Source organism: Elephas maximus, chromosome X (assembly GCF_024166365.1).
Source record: "Elephas maximus indicus isolate mEleMax1 chromosome X, mEleMax1 primary haplotype, whole genome shotgun sequence".
NCBI classification, from domain to species: Eukaryota; Metazoa; Chordata; class Mammalia; order Proboscidea; family Elephantidae; genus Elephas; species Elephas maximus.
Window position 1 is genome coordinate 176,583,080 of NC_064846.1, and position 19,024 is coordinate 176,602,103.

General features: G+C 41.4%; 1 protein-coding gene across 10 annotated transcripts in view; it reads left to right on the forward strand.

Annotated features, from left to right (window-relative positions):
* The window catches only part of LOC126069370 (zinc finger protein 208-like), a 464,532-nt gene that overhangs the window by 61,816 nt on the left and 383,692 nt on the right, over positions 1-19,024 (forward strand). For 2 of the 10 annotated variants that reach the window (XM_049872696.1, XM_049872695.1), the window contains exon 4: positions 15,741-15,891. The exons of 7 other annotated variants lie outside the window; for them this stretch is intronic. In XM_049872696.1, the coding sequence (XP_049728653.1) occupies positions 15,741-15,891 (151 nt within the window). Of the gene's footprint in view, positions 1-14,775; positions 14,903-15,740; positions 15,892-19,024 lie in introns of all 10 variants that reach the window. One more of the 10 variants, XM_049872694.1, reaches the window with a different exon arrangement.

The following is a 19,024-nucleotide window of genomic DNA, read 5'->3' on the forward strand; positions in this document are numbered from 1 at the left end:
AAAACTTTCAAACGCCATGGTTAACTTATAATAATTCATATAAGTGGAAGATCTGATGGAAACTAATTACAAAAGTAATGCAAAGTCAAATGAAGTAAATTGAAAAAAATTTCTAAACAATAACTAACCTTATCTTCAAAGAACTTTGGATACAACACATAGTAATCTTGAGATGTAATACTATATAGTCAGGGTACCATATTTTTACACAAACAATATGTACCTTCTATTTTTGTTTTGCAGCCGTGCCTTTTCCCATGAAGTATTTTGTTAAGCGCTGTATGCTAGTTTTTATTACAGCAACATGAAAAAAATTGGTATAGCGGCACTTATGAAAATGCCTTCTGGGGGGAAGGTGCAGTTGGCAACGAAAAACAGGAGGCCCTCGTTATTTGTGTAAAAATACAGGATACCCCAAATATAACAAGATCATCAAGTTTTTGGAGCCCTGGTGGCACAGTTGTTATCAGCTCTGCTGCTAAACCAAAGGTTAGTGATTCAAATCCACCAGCAACTCCTTGGAATCCCTATGGGGTAGTTCTACTCAAATTGACTAGACAGCAACAGATTTGGTTTCGGTGTTTTGGATTAAGTCTCTAAACATCTGAACAGTAATTAAAAAAAAACTCCATAGGTAAATGATGGGAATTCCCCATTAAAAACATTGCCTCAGATGATGCCAGATTCAAAAGAAATAATGACTAATTAAAAAATAAAATTATGACAGTATCATGTGCTTCTTGTCTAGTATCAGGCACGCTGACACATAAATTTTTAACCCAAAGAAAATGACACTTCTGATTTGACAACACATTTCATGTAACTGATAACACATTCAATAAATCTTTTAAACAGTCTTTCTTATATATCTTTTGTTGAATCTAAAATTTTTTTTCTAAATTTTTTGTTTTTGTTGAGAATATGCACAGCAAACCATACCCCAATCCAACAGTTTCCATATGTACAATTTAGTGACAGATGATATTCTTCAAGGTGTGCAACCATTCTCGTCATCCTTTTCTAAGCTGTTCTTCCCCTATTAACATAAATTCAATGACTCCTGAGATTCCTGTCAAATCTTTGCAGTTGTTGCTGTCAATTTGATACCTTACAGTTTTTAAAAGTTTATAATGCTCAATGCAGACATTTTTCAGTAGTTAAGCTAAACATCGTTTGGTTTTAAGAAGACTTCAGGGAATTCTTACTGGTTTAAGGTTTAAAGATTATCTCAGGGGAAGAGTTTCAGGGGTTTATCCAACGTTCCTGGCTCCAGGAAGTCTGGAGTCCATGAATTTTTAAAAATTCTGTCCTGCATTTTCCCCCTTTTCATCAGGATTCTTTTATAAAATCTTTGATCAAAACGTTCAGTAATTGTAGCCAGGCACAATCCAGTTCTTTTGATCACATGGCAAAGAAGGCAGTTGTTCATGGAGCCAATTAGCTACGTATTCCATATCTTCCTCCTATTCTTGACTCTCCTTCTTCTGTTGCTCCAGGTGAACAGAGTCCACCTGTGTACCTTGGATGGCAGCTTGTAAGCTTTTAAGACACCTGGCACTACACAACAAACTAGAAGGTAGAACAGAAGCACCAAACGTGTCATTAGGCCAATTAACTGGGATGTCTCATGAATCCATGGTCATAAACCTCCAAATCTCATGAGATTTAAGCAGCCTCAGCAAGAACTTTTGTTGTTGTTGTTAGTGTTGTGAATATATTACACAAATTTTGCTAATTCAACTTTTTACAGGTTCCAACTTATCGGTAGTTATTAGAATAATCGGCCATGCAACACTGCCCTTAATCAATGTGGTATTTCTATCACCTTTAACCCCATCTCATTTTCGTTTTCCTTTCCCTCTCACCTCAATAACCACTAATGAAATTTCTTCTCCACACATTTGCTTTTCTTGTCTTTTTACGGAGCCCTGGTATCGGAGTGGTTAAGCACTCGACTGCTAATCGAAAGGTTGGCGGTTTGAACTCACCAGTCACTCCACAGGAGAAAGATGTAACGGTCTGCTTCCGTAAATATTACAGCTTTAGAGGCCTATAGGGCGGTTCTATTCTGTCCTATAGGATTGCCCATGAGTCAGAATCGACTGGATGGCGGTGGATTTGGGTTTGCATTTTTACATCAGTCAAGTCGTACAGTATTTGTCCTTCTGCGATTGACTTATTTCACTCAGCAGAATGTCTTCCAGCTCCATCCGTATTGTAGCATGTGTACTGATAGTTCGTTTCTTCTACATTTTGTTTATCCGTTCAAATGTAGATGGGCATTTATGTTGCTTCTACTTTTTGGCTATTGTGAACAGTGCTGCAATGAACATGGATGTACAAGTCTCTGAGCCTCTGCTTGCAAGTCTTTTGGTTATGTAAGTATGAGTGGAGTTGCTTGGTCACATGGAAGTTCTATTTTTAGTTTTTGAGGAACCACTACAGTTTTGCTGGAGGGCTTTAGCATTTTGCACTCCGACTAGCAATAGGTGTTTCCAATTTCCCTACATCCTAACTTGTTTTTTTTTCCTGATTTTTTTAATTTGGCTATCCTAACTAGAAAAAAAAAAAAAAAGTGGAAATGAAATGGTATGTCTATGGTATTGATTTGCCCCTCTGTAATTGCTACTAAAGAGCATCCTCCTATTGAGTTTCTTAGAGCTATTTTTTACAGAAACTTTTACCCATGGAAGCAGCAGTCAAGAAATCAAATGATGAATTGGGCAAAACTATTGTAAAAGACCAGTTTAAACTGTTAAAAGCAGAAATATCACTTTGAGAAATAAGGTGCACCTGACCCAACCAATAGTATTTTCACTCACCTCATGTGCATAGAAAAGCTGGAAATGAATAAGGAAGACTCAGGAACTGATGCCTTTGAATTGCCGTGTTGGTGAAGAATATTGAATATACTGTGGACTGCCAGAAAAATGAAGGAATCTGTCTTGGAAGAAGTACAACCAGAATGCTACTTAGAAGCGAGGATGGCGAGAATTCGTCTGACGTACTTTGACTATTATCAGGAGGGAGAAGTCCCTGGAGAAGCGCATCATGCTTGTTAAAGTAGACGAAAGAGAGGAAGACCTTAAATGAGGTGGATTGACACAGTGGCTGCAATGATGGGATCAAGAATAGCAATGGTTGTGAAGATGGTGCAGGACCGGACAGTGTTTGGTTCTGTCGTACGTATGGTCACTATGAGTTGGAACCTACCTGATTGTACCTAAGATCAGCTGTGATTTTATATGCTTATTTTTTTCCTACTCGTGTGTGCTCTGTTAGACAAATAAATTGCAAATATGCAATGCTCAATGCTTCCTTGGTTTGAATGCTACCTGGCCATATCACCTGCTTTCCTTGAGAAATTCATGAATATTTTCATTGCTATTTTGTTTTACTTTTTCCCATATATCCAATGAATGAGATGAATCACTAGTTTCTGTGTTCCTGTTGGAGTCCTGCTGCTTCTCCTGCTCACCGGAAGCGGAAGTGTGCCTCCTTGGTCGGCGTCCGTCCGGCTCCTCCGGTGTGTGGCAGCAACTGCTTCCTGGAGGCCTGTGTGTGTCGGTGCGTGGACAGGTGAGGTGGTGGGAGCCGCCCAGACCTGTGCTGCTAAGGAAACGCGGAGACATGCAGGGTCCCGGGCCTCCTGGGGTCTTCGGTCGCTCCCGCCGTCTGAATGGCGCGTCCCCACGTGTTGTGGAGACACAGGTGCGCGGTTACCTTGAGCTGCTCCTCAGCCCTCAGTCACTGCTGGCCCCTGCGTATATTTACCGTTTACTGAGCTGTTTCTGGAGGGCTGGGCACGGGGTCGAGGACTTCGTCTAAGGGACCTTCTCTGAGCCTCCAAACACCACTGCCAGGGAGCGACGGTTTGTAACGTTTTACAGAAGTCTAATAATCTCGGAGAAATTTAATACCTCGCGCGTAGACAAATATCTACTCAGTGGCACTGTCTGAACTCAAATGCAAATCTGTTGTTACTTCAAGGGGCATAGTGATCACAATCTCCCTGCCTGAAACGGCTCCTCTTTCTTTTCTGTGCTTCATCAGGCAGGACTTTTGTTGATTATTAGTGGTCCTGGGGAAATGAAGATTGTGGCGAGGATTATAACCTCCTCCTTTAATGGGTATATGTATTTAGGACTGATGAACAATCAACAAACATGACTTGGAAATAGTACGTACGTTTAGGAGCATGTTTATCCCAGTTTCAGGAGGAAAACATTTAATACAGGTAGCTTTCGAGGAATTTCTTGGGCGTTAAGGCAGAAATTTTCATCACGATTGTGTGAGAAACCATACAGCCAGTCGTAGTTGGTCCGATATAAAATGTGATGTTGCTGAACAGTGTTAATGTAGGCGACGAACGATTTATAGAGATCACACACCCTGGGTGTGTAGTCTGTGCTAGATTGGGTACTGGGAATTGAACTGTAACCTAACCACTCGGGTTCTGGTCCTGTCTTATTAAAAAAAATTGAAATAAGATGGACACTGATTGCAAGGGTAACAGAAAGTGGCAAGTTTACTGTCTGCATATACGAGGAGCACCTGGGGTCTAGTGACCTTATGGCCACGTGCTGGCTGACTAGGGGAGCTGGGGAGCTTTTGGTTTCCAGTGGCCTCAGGGGCTGGGTTTGGTACCTGGAGTCTTCTGCCTTTAGCCCTCCCCTGCCTATATTGGGGTGGGGAGAGGGTCAGGTGAAGCATGTGATCTCAATCTGTGCATGCTTCAAGGCATGACTAGGGCTAGTCAATGGACCCAGCCAGTACCTGCTGCGACTTCCTGCTCAAAACAAGCTTGTGGTTAGCAAGACAAAGGGGGGAGGGGGGAGGGGTGTTGACTGGGGTTTTCAGTATGGCTGACAGCCTGTTTCAGAACCACAGTTTCTGCTACCAAAGAAGCACAGTCCTTAAAAGGTCGACGGCTTCTTGGAGCACAAACCCTGCATATTCCTAGAGTCAGAGCGGCGAAAATTAGGAATGAAGGGAAGATGGGAGGCCCGTGTAATGCCACTAACCCATATACTTCAGATCTTAGAGGGTCAGCGACACTGCAGTGTTGAAAAGGTCCCTTATCTTGTATAATAATTACTTTACACAGTGAAAGAGTGAAGTAGTGCGGCCCTGGGTAGCTGAAAAGGTTCAGATTATTAGCGGAAAGGTTGGTGGATTGAACTCACCCAGATGAGCCTTGAAAGACAGGCCTGTCTATCTGCTCCTGAAAGGTCACAGCGCTGAAAACCCTATGGAGCAAATTTCAAGTGTCTGTATTTCAGTGTCCTGTTGGAGAAATTATTGAGAGTGCCAGTGCTTAATCTTTTTTAAAGTTACTATGAATTATAGTTCGTGTTTTGTGTGTACATATATATTTATATATTGGTATGGAAGGAGTCTTTTTTTCACGTATTAACACGGTGATCTAGATCTAATTACGTTAAAAAACCAATTCTTTACGCACTGCAGTTCTTGAAATATGATTTTATTTCTTTAGATTAGTACAGCCTAAGGTTGGTGTGAAATCTTAGAAATACCAGTTTTCCTCTCAATATCCTCACAGCATCTAAAGCTCCCTCCTTTCACTTACACATTCTAACCAAGAAATTAAATTTCTTTCTTCTTAATACTGTCATTTCATGGTATCTGTGTGTGTTAAAATATATATAACAAGTCTTTTTCCTTTTTCAACCATTTTTACATGCAGAATTCAATGTTAATTGCTTTCACCATGTAGTGCAACTATCACCTCTATCAACTTCCAAGATTTTCCATCACCATTAGAAGAAAGTCAGTGTCGCTTAAGCATTAACTCCCGTCCTCTCTCCCAGCTCCCCCTAGTAACGATTTGGTCTCTATATACTTGCCTATTACAGATACTTAAGTGGGACTGTACAAGATTTATACTTTTGTCTCTGACTTGTTTAACTTAGCATAGTGTTTTCAAGGTTCATCCATGGCGTAACATTTATAAGAACTTAATCTCTTTTTGTGACCGAATAATATTCTATTTTTTTAATCCATGCGTCTGTTGATGGACATTTGGGTTTTTTTTTTACACTTTTTTGGTATTTTGAATAGTGGTGTTTGAACATTGGTGTAAAAATAGCTGTTTGCATCCCTACTTTCAAGACTTTTGTGTATCTACTTGTTAGGTATCATTGAGGTAATTTTAGACTCATGGTGAGACCACGTGACAGAGTAGAGCTGTAGCGTAGGGTTTTTTTCCTGTAATTTTAACGAAAGCAAATGATGGCATCTTTGCCACAGAGGTGCTGGGGTGGGTGGAAACTGCCAACTGTTGTTTTCTTTAATTACATAATTTTATACTTTTGTTGTGGAGAATATACACAGCAAAACATACACCAATTCAACATTTTCTACAGGTACCATTTACTGACATTGATTACGTTCTTCCAGTCACACAACCATTCTCACTGAACTTTTCTCAGTTGTTCTCCCCTTAACATAAACTCAGTGCTCCCTAGGGTTCCTGTCAGCTCTTCTGAGTTGCTGTTGTCAGTTTGATCCCACATAGACAGTTTTCTAAAGAGCAGAATGCTCAAGGCTCATTGTTTACTACTTAAGCTAAACTATTGTTCGATTTTAAGAAGACTCTAACGGATATTTTTGGTTTAAGGTTTAAAGATGATCGCAGGACAATAGCTTCAGGGGTTCATCCAACCTTCATGGCTCCAGGAAGCCTGGAGTCCATAAGAATTTGAAATTCTGTTGTGCATTTTCCCTCTTTAGATCAGGATTCTGCTCTAGAAGTTTCGATGAAGATATTCCGTAATGGCAGCCAGGCACTCTCCTGTTCTTCTACTCTCATGGCCAATGAGGCAGCTGTTCATGGAGGCAGTTACCACACATTCCTTATCCTCCTCCTTTTCCTGCCTTAACTTTTTCCTCGGTTGTTCCAGGTGAATACAGACCGACTTTTGTGCCTTGGATGGCAGCTTGTAAGACCCCAGGCACCACACAGTGAACTAGGAGGTTAAATCACTCAACACGTTATTAGGCCAGTTAACTGCGATGTCCCATGAAAGCGTAACGCTCAACCTCCAAAGCAAGAAACCACGTCCCATGAGGTATATGGTTGTTCATCAGCAGCCTCAACATCTGCTCTTTTTGTTGTTATTCATACCGTCAGTCTTTTGGTTAGCAAGCGGGTACTTAACCATTTGCACCATCTGCGCTCCTATAAATGGAAATTTCTGGGTCATAGGCTATTTGTATGTTTAACATTTTGAAAAACAGGCACACTTTTCCACAGAGGCTGAACCATTTTACAACCCACCGGCAATTTCTTCATATTCTCCCCAACTCTTGTTGTTTCTGATAGTAGCCATCCTCCTAGGGATGAGGTGGTGTGTCTTGTGGTTTGGGTTTGCATTTCCCTAATGACAGGGGCATTCATCATCTTTTCATGTGTTTATTGACCATTTGCTTATCATCTTTGGTGAAATGTCTCCTTCAGTTTTTTGCCCAATTTTACAATTGTTGCTGACACTTAGGAGGTCTTTCTCTGTCCTGGATACTAAACCCTTATGGCATGTATCATTCCCAAATGCAGTGAAACCTGCGAAAGCTGGAACCTCTAAGGTGGAAACCTGTCAGAGTAGGAAAACTCAAATATTTTCCATTAAAGAAGTGACCAAAAAATGGCAAGGCTGCGCTGTGTAAAAGGCAGAAAAATTGCAAGACCCAGAAAAAGAAGGCAATCCTGTCAAATTCCAGCTCTCACAGACTTCAGTGTATTTTCTCCCATTCTCTAGATTGTCTCTTCCCTTTGTTGAGAGTCTTAATTGATCTGTTTTGTCTTTTATTCCTTGAGCTTTTTGCTATTGTAGCTCAGAATCCATTGTTGAAAGCTAGTGTGTGGAGAAAATAAACGTGCTTTTTTTTTTAAACTGTAAAAATATTGTATGAGTCAAAAACTTTAAAAATGCGTACAATAAAACCAGTCATTAAACACCACTCTTAATCTCAACATAGTGTTGAATAATGTAGTGCCTTCTATTTTCCTTCTCTAGACATAGATATTCTAGAAGTACTCCCATTCTGGATGGGACTTTCCTTTGGAGACATGACTGTTGTCATATTACTTCCTGTCGAATTCAAGCCTTCATTCAAAACTACTGAATTTTCCTAGGTGAGAATCTAAGAAATGCTCCTCAGATACCATGACAATATCAGCTTTTTTTTTTTCTTTTCCAGCGAGGAAAGCTTTCTTCATTTTATTAGTTTTTTTTCTCTCTCTCTCTCTCACACACACACAGTAGTCATTTAATTTCTTATTCAACGAAACAGGTTAAACCACATGAAATTCCATGTTGGCCTTTTTCAAAGTTACCAAAAAGGCACTTTCACATGCTTCTTCCAAATACACCTGGGTGTTTACAAAGATCTAAAGAATTCACTGTAACGTGTACAAGTGTAAGCAGTGGTTCAGTTAAAATAAGGGATGTCTACACTCAGGAGAAGTCTTCACAGAGCCTTGAAAGTCAAGCAGAAAAAAAGAAGCTTTTCATCCAGAAGTTGACTGTAATTACCAGCCCCTGGTCTGCATCAAGCTCGTCCAGTCCCTTAGTACAGCAACCAAATGTCTGCTGTCAGACGTTAGAATCTGTGCCAGGAACCATTAATTATTTGCTAAAGGCCTCATCCGTGCCAACACTCTGCTCTTCCTCTCCTTTAGCTTGCAGCTTCAGAAGTGGGAATGCAGCCTGTTTCAGAGGACACAGTGTGATTGTTCGTGGCCAGCAGAAGACGGCCCACAGGATGAAATTCAGGCTCCTGGGTACCAATGGACTCAGACACCAAGTCCTTCCCATAGCCCACCTGGAACACTAAGGACTGTAACGTTCTGAAACCTAACGTGTCCAAAATCTCACCTGAACAAATCTACTTCTCACCTGGCTTTCCCAGCCGGTAAGCTGCACCAGCCTTCATTCATTCACTGCATTCAGGGAAACAGTCCAAGCTACCGTGAGAGGGGAGCTTCCTTAGGAAGGCAGCTCTCAACTTTCTTCTCCTATTTCTCTTTTCAGAGGAAGGTACAGTCTCCACCCAGCAGCAAGAGGCAGATATCAACACTGTAAACCAAGCCAACTCTCAATCACATCCAGAAAAAATCCACATATTTTACCCTCTCTGACAAGACCCTCCACATCTGAGTTAAATTTAGAGCACCCTCATATTTCATAGGCTCTTGACATCTTTTTAGAAAAAACCTTTTCAGACATGTCAACATTTTCCCTGCCTTTCAGCCTTCGCACCAAGTATTTCTGCTGATTAGAGGAAAACTTTTAAACTCTAGGAACTCAATAATTCCTATAATTCTTGTCTCACTTCAAATGTCACCTCTGCAGAAAGTGTCCCTCCTATCCCCTCAGTTATTCCCACTCATTTCTATGTTTAAGTGTCATTGAGGTTTTCAGAATGAGGTAAATCCAATTGAGGTTGACATTAACCTTCATCATGCAAGTAAAAACAAACAGTGCAATGTTCCATTTCCCTATGTGACAGACTTTTAGCAAGCCCAAAACTGTGAAGCTCTGCATTGTGCTGATGGCAGCTTTCATGCCCTCTCTGCCCTGTTGGTTGCTTAAGGGTCTGGTGAGTCCACTTGAGCTGTGATGCCCATTAGCCGGGTATTGCTATTTCAATTAAAAGTAATTAAAACTGAAAGTAGAGTTCCTTCATTGCACTAGTCATATGTTCTGTGGTGAATAGGCACATAGGGCTAGTGGCTACCTTATTGCACTGTACAGAAACAGAACATGTCTATCTTCACATAAAGTACTCTTGGATAGTGCTGCTGAAGACTATATATAACAGGTAATAATCTGTGTGTGTCCTCAATGATCAGTGTCAAAGGCCAGAAGGAACAAGAAGACAAAATACAGAGTGTCTGCCCATAGATTTATCATCTAGCTTGGGAGACAGTTTTAAAGAAAGAATGAAAAACTAAGGATATGTGATATCTGTATTAAAAAGACCTAACCCGAGAGTGAGGTGCAACTGCTTGAAAAGGGAAATTATTTCAGTGAAGATTCAGAAAATTGGCTTTTTTTTTAGCTACATGCAGTGTTGTGTAGAGCTGATACCATTTTGTATGGGTGGGGGTGGAAAGAGTATTTCAGTTGGGAAAAATAAATGTGTAAATCCCTGAGGCAGCAGAGAACCCGGTATTATCCATTCATTGATGGAAGTCAGAGATGATTAAAGCAGAGAAAACAACAAGTGAGTGGTGAGGTTTGTGTGAGCTGGATTGGAACAGATCGTTTAGATCCGTGCTGAATACTCTGGGCTTTGGGAAGGTCCATGGACAGCCACTGATGGGCACTGAGCATTTCCTATGCCACAGATAGAATTTGGAAGTGACAGCAATGATTGAATGATGTCAGGCCAGAGCTTGTTATGAACAAATTAGGGAGGACTGTGAGGAGGCCTAGACGCGGAGATTGATTGTGAATCAGGAAGATAGCCAGTGCTACAATAGAGGTGTGGATGGATAAAGGGCATCCCTTCATAGACTGCTCATTCCTGTACATCACTGAATGCTTCTCACGGTTGAATGTCAATATGCATAACCCCCAGATTTGGTTGAAATGCAAATTTTGATTGAGAAATTCTGGGATGGGACTTGAGTTTTCCAGGTACTGAACAAGCTCGTGGTTTATGCTGGAAATGCTAGTCGAGAAATAATGATGTGAATTAAAATTAGGGAGCTGTATTACAGAAAATAAAAAAGAAGGAAAACGCGTAGAGGGGAGACACTGGTGTAAAGATCTTGCAACAGAGAATTCATTGACAGTGAGACCAAGAAATGAAATAGGACTCAAGCTGAAGAGGGAGCAGGGTGAAAAGAAATAGGAAGTGAGGTAGGAGACAGGTCCTTCGTGAAAACATAAAAGTTTTCTGATTTATTTGTTGATCTAGTTAATATCAGAAAGAGAAAGTGTTCAGGAATCCCCCCAGATTTCTCAAAATCTTAGTGAGTGGTGTTCTCATGGTTTGAAAATGAAGGGGGAAAAATACCATAAAAGTCAACGGGCAGAAAGAAATGTTAGTTACTTCCAAAGGAACAGAAAAAATACTGATCAGATATTATAGTGTCATAAATGAGATGAAAAAGTTTTAGAAAAGCACAGTGGAAGGTTTTTTACAGCACATAACTTAAAAATAAATGAACCAGGATGAGTTCATTGTCAATATATGAAAAGTATGTTCTTAAAATTTCATCCATGTTAATGTCAGATAACAGTGACATCTGACACCAGGAACAAAGGTACATAGGTAAGCCCACAACTTGAACATTGGATCCCTAACTCCCTGGAGGAAATCAGGTTCAAGTTTTGTAGCCTGGCCAGGCCTGCTTGCTTCTCATGCTGTGGGAGAGGTAAATTCCTCCATGTGTGATCTTGTTGCAGAAAGAAGAGGCCTGTGGAGCTTCCTGAAGAACGCAGGTGTGTGCTGTGGGGGCTGGAGCCTGTTCTGCCTTTAGTGTAAAGGCCCTCAGGGTGGAGCATTGCCCTGAGCCTGGGAGGAGGCCAAAGGCCTGTCACTCCCTGCTTCCTGCACACTGTTTCTTCCCCATCCTTCTTCTATTTCAGGTCTCAGGTGTGGTGCAGGGAGAACTAGTCCAGTCCAGGCAGCTGGGGACCTCAGGCGACCATCTGGCACATCCATGAATCACAAGGAAGGATTTCAATTGCTGTCACTGGCGTGTGGACCAAACATTATTCATCTGCCTCCAGACTGCCCAGGCCTCTGCTTCCAGTCCTGTCCCTCTTCCTGGAAGTGGCTTCTTGGGGTCAGAGACGTCATTCCATAGACTCCCAGAAGCTGGAGAAGAAAATGGTGAGTTCTACGCAGAACTGGGTTATCCTTAGCATTATGTGGGTGAGGCTGGATCTGAATTGTTGGGGAAGCAGCCGTGTGCTGCGGGACTGTGGTTTCAGTGAAGAAGACAGTGACAGAGGAGGCTGAGGAACTGAGCCCTAGGAGGCACCCTAATACCTTGCTCCACTGTCTCTGGGCCCTTCATCCCTACATACATGGCATTTGAAGATTTGAATACCTGGTGTCACCTTCCTTATGTGACTCTCAGAGGTAGCATCACACGGTGTTAATATCCCCCCTTGCCCCGTCCCGGTTCTTGGTGTTCTGTGTTGAATAACAGAGTCTTCTTCCTGAATCTGAAGACGGAGCAGCTCTGGCTGTGGAGGCTGAGCCCCGACCCTCTAGAGCCATCCTTGTCCCATGTCTCTGAACAGTGTTCTTGAGTCCCCCTAGGCACTGGAGCACTATGAGTCTTTAAAGGATTGAGAGGTATCATACCAGTTTCCTCCACTGCTCAAAAGTGTAAAATTACTCAGCATTTCACTAAGATTAAAAGCCAGATTCTTTTCAGTTGCCAACGAGTTCCCCCGAACATGATAAGCCCACTGACCCCAATCACCCGTCCAGATTCCTAAGACGGTTTTTCATCTGCATTGCATTCTGCTCCAGCCACGTGGGCCTTTGGCTCTTCCTAAGACATCCAAGACACCTTCACACCTTCTGACCTGTGCTCTGGCTGTTTCCTCCTTCTAGAACGGTTTCTTCTCAGAGACCTGAATTCTTTTATAGAACACATTGCCACATGATAGTTATATATACATGTTTATGTGTTTAAATTTACTGTCCCCACTCAAAGAATTTACTATCCATGTTCATCTGGGTGTTTGTTTTGTTCACTGCTGTATCTGCTTTGCCAATGTGCAGTAGACTCTGTGTCAGTAGGACCTGAGTCAATTTTAATGAATGAATGTAGCCACAGTTAAGGGTCTGGAGGGAAGAAGTCTTGTCTGAGACACAGGGCTTTGCCAGGAGAAGTATGTCCTGCTTGTATGAATTGAATAGAATGTTTACCTTTTTCTCTTCTTCCTAGTATCCTCCAGTACTTTAGATCATCCACTGGGTTTTGTTTTTTTTTTTTTTTTTTATGCTGTTATTGGACGGTAACAGCAAAAATAACAACAAAACTGTATGCATATGGACAGAACTGGAGTTGTCAGGAATTTAGACTTCAAAGAGAAATTGACCTGTATTGTGATCCTGGCTCAGCAGAGTTCCATGTGGGAAACACTGAGGATGTGATTAAATGATCATCTCTACCTTTACTCAGCTATGACCTGTCTGAAATAATATCTGCTTAGAAGAGTCAAGAAAGAAAAATCACAGTTGCTCAGTACATGGGACATTTCATCATTATTCTATAATAAATACCAGGGTTTTTGCTGAGTTTAAAATATATAACCTCGCCCACTGCAGTGGAGGAGACCTTTGGCTTTGGGCTCTGGTTCAAAGTTATTGTGACCCCATCATACCAGGACGGATTAGAGATGTCATAGGCTGCTCACGTCACCATTTCCGTGACAAGAGGAGTCTTCTCTCTCTAAAATTACTCTGTTTTAGCACTGAAGGCGTCTTTTAGCAGCCTTTTCTCTCCTCTTGACACGAGAAACCCAACAGATTGCTGCTGTTTCAGAAAGGTCACTCTTACAGACCAGGGGCTTCCAGTGGTCAGGGTTCAGGTAGTCATGGTTAGGTGCCTTCCGGGGACTGCGAATGTGAGAGAATTCTGAAGCACAGCCCCTAGAGGGCTGGTGTGTAAGTCTATTTCCTAGGCTCCATGGGCTATTTAACCAGTAAACCATCTGCATTTCAGCTTACTTATAAAATTAATTTTTTTGTGGTAGAATTTATACCTAACAAAATGTTTGTCAATTCAACAGCGTTTACATGTATAGTTTGGTGACACTGATTACGTTCAGCATGTTTTACAGTCATCCCAACCAAAAACTAAACCAAGTGCCATCAAGTTCATTCCGACTCCTAGCGACCGTATAGGACAGAGTAGAACTGCCCCATAGATTTTCCAAAGAGTGCCTGGCGGATTTGAACTGCCGAGCCTTTGGTTAGCAGCCGTGGCACTTAACCACTATGCCACCAGGGTTCCCAGATGGAAATGGTAACCTTTTCTCACTGAGCAAACACAAGGGTGTGCTGTTGTTGTTTCTGCAGAGGTTTTGCTCCTTGTCATCTTCTAACATTAGACTGTGTTTGTGGACCTGTCACGTTCCCACCTTGGGCCTTGGTGCTCTCTCTTCAATGAGAGTTTCCTGACCTGAATCAGCCACATACTTATCTCTAAGAGTTGAAGAAAATATGGCCAGCTCAGTGTTTGGGTTGCCAGTGTGTCGATAATTGGCCCCTGGTCCTCCCATGGTTGTGAGAAACAAAAGCAAAACTGCCATTCTGCAATGTTTACCAGTTACTATACATCATCCTGTCTTCACCCTGTGCTTTATGTTTTGTTGAGTGTTTTCTGGTAGGCCTTACGGAAGGAGTGGTAATTGTTTGTTCACAAGGAAGTGAAGATCTGAATGAGAGCATTTCTCTAATGTCTGCTATGTTTTCTAACCATTCCAGAGTGTAAAGAGAGAGGAGAATACGACTGCAATTGGTCGTAGTCGAGCTGTAGAGAGATAATTTCAGTGCTGGAAGTCTGTGAGACAGAAAGCAATCAGTGAGGAAGTGAATGTAGTTAGTGAAGGGACGAGGCTGATGGCCATACCCTAGAATACACCTTGATAGTACACAGAACCTTGTGTCAAATCCCTAAGAATCCTCTGTTCCCCAGGAATGTCAGCCTCACCCTTCATTCTTGTACACACTGAAGTCCATGGTACCTCGCTGATGCAGAATGTGTCAATGTTTTAGGACTCAGTGGTTGTTGAGGATGTGGCTGTGGTCTTTACCCCGGAAGAGTGGGCTTTGCTGGATCTTACTCAGAGGAAACTCTACAGAGATGTGATGATCGAAACCTTCAGAAACCTGGCCTCAGTAGGTAAGACCAGATTCCCTTTTTTTTTTTCTGTTTTCTATTATTCCTTTAGTGAAGAAAACTATTTTACTCATTAAGTTTACTGCAGAATTTGGGCTGAGGAATGAGAATAAATCATTAAATAAAGGAGGCATGGTCCTTTGGCCCATAGAGCTCATGTATCTTGGCTTTCCGTGAACACAAAGCAGTATGTATTATACTTAGCTTTCATTTCTCTTGTGATTAAAAACCTTGAGGCTCTTTCAGTGTTGTAAATGTAAGCACTGGCTTTAGGGGTCACTTTGGGGCACAGAGAGTATTGTATTTGGGGACCGCGTAGAGTATTACTGTGTTGATTACAAGTTTGACATGATTATTTTGCTGCAAATCGACCCACACCTGTCTATCTTTAGAGACCCTGAAGAGCAAAGTATTGGCTCAATGTCAAGGAACTCCTCATTACTCTTCACTGTCTTCCCTCATGATAAGTGTTTCTTCATGAGCACCATGTCAGCTCTACACATTTGTTTTCCCAGAGACACAACTTCACAGAAACCTGAGCTTGCTTTTCTGACTTTAGCAATCCTTTCACACTTGTGGTTATGCGGATCCTTTTCCTCTTTTAATGTTACATGTATATCGTGTCCAGTATATTTCTACTTAGCTCTAACTACACTTGTTCATGTCTCCGTCACTGTCAAAGTTCATAGAAGTATGTCCTAGTAAACTGCTTCTAAACCATTGCTAAAGTGCTGAAACAGTGAAATGTGGCTGCGTCTTTATTAAGAGTCGTCTTTTTTCCCCGAATAATTTCTTTCCATTTGTTTCATATTGCGAACCTCAACTTGAATTATTGGGTCAGACTTTGGAAACCTTAAGGATGGAGAAAAGTTACCCGGCAAAGATATAATGGTGGGATACATAAAAAATAACACCTGGTCCTCCATGTTAGGAGAAATCTCTGAATCACACAGTAATAAAGATGATCATAAAAACCAAGAGAGACGTTTGAGGTGAGTGTCATTGAAACAAGAGAAAACAGTGCTTCTGGAGAAAATCCTAAGTTGTGATGACGTTAAAATACACATTCCTATGCTGATCTGTATATACCAAGGCTTCCAACTGTTTTGGAACAGTTCAGTAATTGCAAACATAAAGAAGGACGGTGTACACATTGCTTAGACACCAAACTTGTTGCCTGTTGGATTTTGACGTGAGCAGAGAATAGTTGGCAGTGCCCTGCACAAAGACGATGTCCCACTACGCTGCTTTGAATGTGTGTTGCTTGTCACAGTCCTGTTGTTGAGTGTTCTGCAGCAGGTTCCTGAAACTTTTTCGAATTCATACAGATCGGATCATTGACAGTACTGTGGGGATCGATGCACATTGAAAGCTATGAGATTGGCTGCCATCTTTGTTCAGGGCTCTGTGGTTTGTTCCCAACACAGGTTGAAATCCCATGGGCAACAGATATCCAGCGCGAACACTGCCGTTATTTACTTTGGCAATTGTTGAAGCAATACAAACCAGTTTGAAGCCCTGATATGTGTTTATACATATATAAATATATATATATGTGTACGTATATTGTGTATGTATAAAGTTTGCTGAAAACTTACGTGTTCAGAGAATTTTCACAACTTTTTCATAAATGTGTGTCAGACATTGAGTATTTGAAACATATTTCACTTAAACACAATGATCAGAAAGTCTCATATTTTAGAAAAACAGTGACAATTATGCTACTGTTTCTGCTAGATGATTTGAACTATGAAACAGGAGAGAAGTCAAGCCAGAAATTGCATGTTCGCTTTGTCAGGTAATGGTGAAGTGGAAATAATTGATTTCCAACAACATGTTGCCTGTTTTTAACAGAATTCATACAGTAGAAAACCTCCGTGAAAGTAACGAAGGCAATGCGTGTGGGAAAACCTTCAGGCGGATTCCAAATCTTACCGTGCAGAAAAGAAATCCTCCAGAAGTAAATCCTTTTGAATGCTCTGACTGTGAAAAAGCCATCATGGATCCCTCATCACATAACCACCATGCCTGTCAGTTTATTACATCTAGAGAAGCCTGTGGTGGTACCACTCCTATGAGACCTCTTAGTGGAAAGAAACCCCATAAGTGTGAGGTATGTGGGAAGGATTTCATTTGTATCTCAACTCTTAAGAATCCTGTGACAACACTCACTAGTGACAATCAGTATAAATGTAATGAGTATGGGAAAGATTTCTGTAGTTTCTCGTTCTTTTGGACACATGTGAGAGGTCATAAGGGTGAATGTAAAGAAAGTTCTTCTAGTGACCCTTTATCCCTCCTTTTCTATAACAGAGATAAGCCTTATGAATGTAGGGAATATAGGAAAGCCTTTAATTTTTCCTCAGCCCTCACTGCAGATTTAGGACCTCACAGTGAAGAGAGGCCTTATGAATGTAAGGAACATGGGAAAGCCTTTGGTTTGCCCTCATACCTCACTACACATATAACAACTCACACTGGAGAGAGGCCTTATGAATGTAATGAATGTGGGAAAGACGTTAGGCAATCCTCAAACCTCATTGTACATAGAAGGATTCAAAGTGGAGAAAGACCTTATGAATGTCAGGAATATGGAAAAGCCTTTAAGTGTTCCTCACATCTCACTAATGATAGAAAAACTCACAGTGGAGACAAGCCATATAAATGTACAGAATGTGCGAAAGCCTTTAGTCAGGCTTCATCCCTTATTACACATATAAGAACTCACAATAGACAGAGGCCTTACGAATGTAAGGAATGTGGGAAAACATTTAGGTATTCTTCTAACTTCACTTCACATAGAAGAACTCACAGTGGAGAGAAGCCTTATGAATGTAAGCAATGTGGGAAAGCCTTCAGGCAGTCCTCAGGCCTCATGACACATAGAAGAATTCATACTGGAGAGAGGCCATATGAATGTAAGGAATGTGGGAAAGCCTTTAGAGATCCCTCACAGCTCACCTCGCATATGCGAACTCACAGTGGAGAGAGGCCTTATGAATGTGAGAAATGTGGGAAAGCCTTTAGTCACTCAGGAAACCTCACTAACCATATAAGAACTCACAATGGGCAGAGGCCTTATGAATGTAAGGAGTGTGGAAAAGCCTTTAGTCAGCTCTCAACCCTCACTACACATATAACAATTCACAGTGCAGAGAAGCCTTATGAATGTAAGCAATGTGGGAAAGCCTTTAGGCGGGCCTCAGACCTCATGGCACATAGAAGAATTCATACTGGAGAGAAGCCATATCAATGCAAGGAATGTGGGAAAGCCTTTAGTTATTCTTCAGCGATGGCTTCACATAGGAGAGCTCATAATGGTGTCAGGCCTTATGAATGTAAGGAATGTGGGAAAACGTTTAAGTATCCTTCTAACTTCACTTCACATATGAGAACACACAGTGGAGAGAGCCCTTATGATTGTAAGGAATGTGGGAAAGTATTTAGGCAATCCTCATACCTCATTGTACATAGAAGGATTCACAGTGGAGAAAGGCCTTATGAATGTAAGGAATGTGGAAAAGCCTTTAAGTGTTCCTCACATCTCACTAGTCATAGAAGAACTCACAGTGGAGACAAGCCATATAAATGTACAGAATGTGGGAAAGCCTATAGTCAGGCTGCATCCCTTACTACACATATAAGAACTCACAATGGACAGCCCTTATGAATGTAAGAAATTTGGGAAAGCCTTTAGTTACTTTTCAGGAATTGCTTCACATATGAGAACTCATACTGGTGTCAGGCCTTATGAGTGTAAGGAATGTGGGAAAACATTTAGGTATTCTTCTAACTTCACTTATAAGAACTCACAGTGGAAAGAAACCTTATGAATGTAAGCAATGTGGGAAACCGTTTAGGCAGCCCTCAGGCCTCATGACACATAGAAGAATTCATACTGGAGAGAGGCCATATCAATATAAGGAATGTGGGAAGGCCTTTCGTGATTTCTCTTCCCTCAGAAGACATATAAAAACTTATAGTGGAGGACTTAGGAATGTAAGGAGCGTGAGAAAGCCTTTCCTTGTTCATCACACCTCACATCATATATAAGATCTCACTGTGGAGAGACTACCCTGTCAAAAGGGGGGTGTTTCATCTTTAATTATATAATTTCAAACAGCA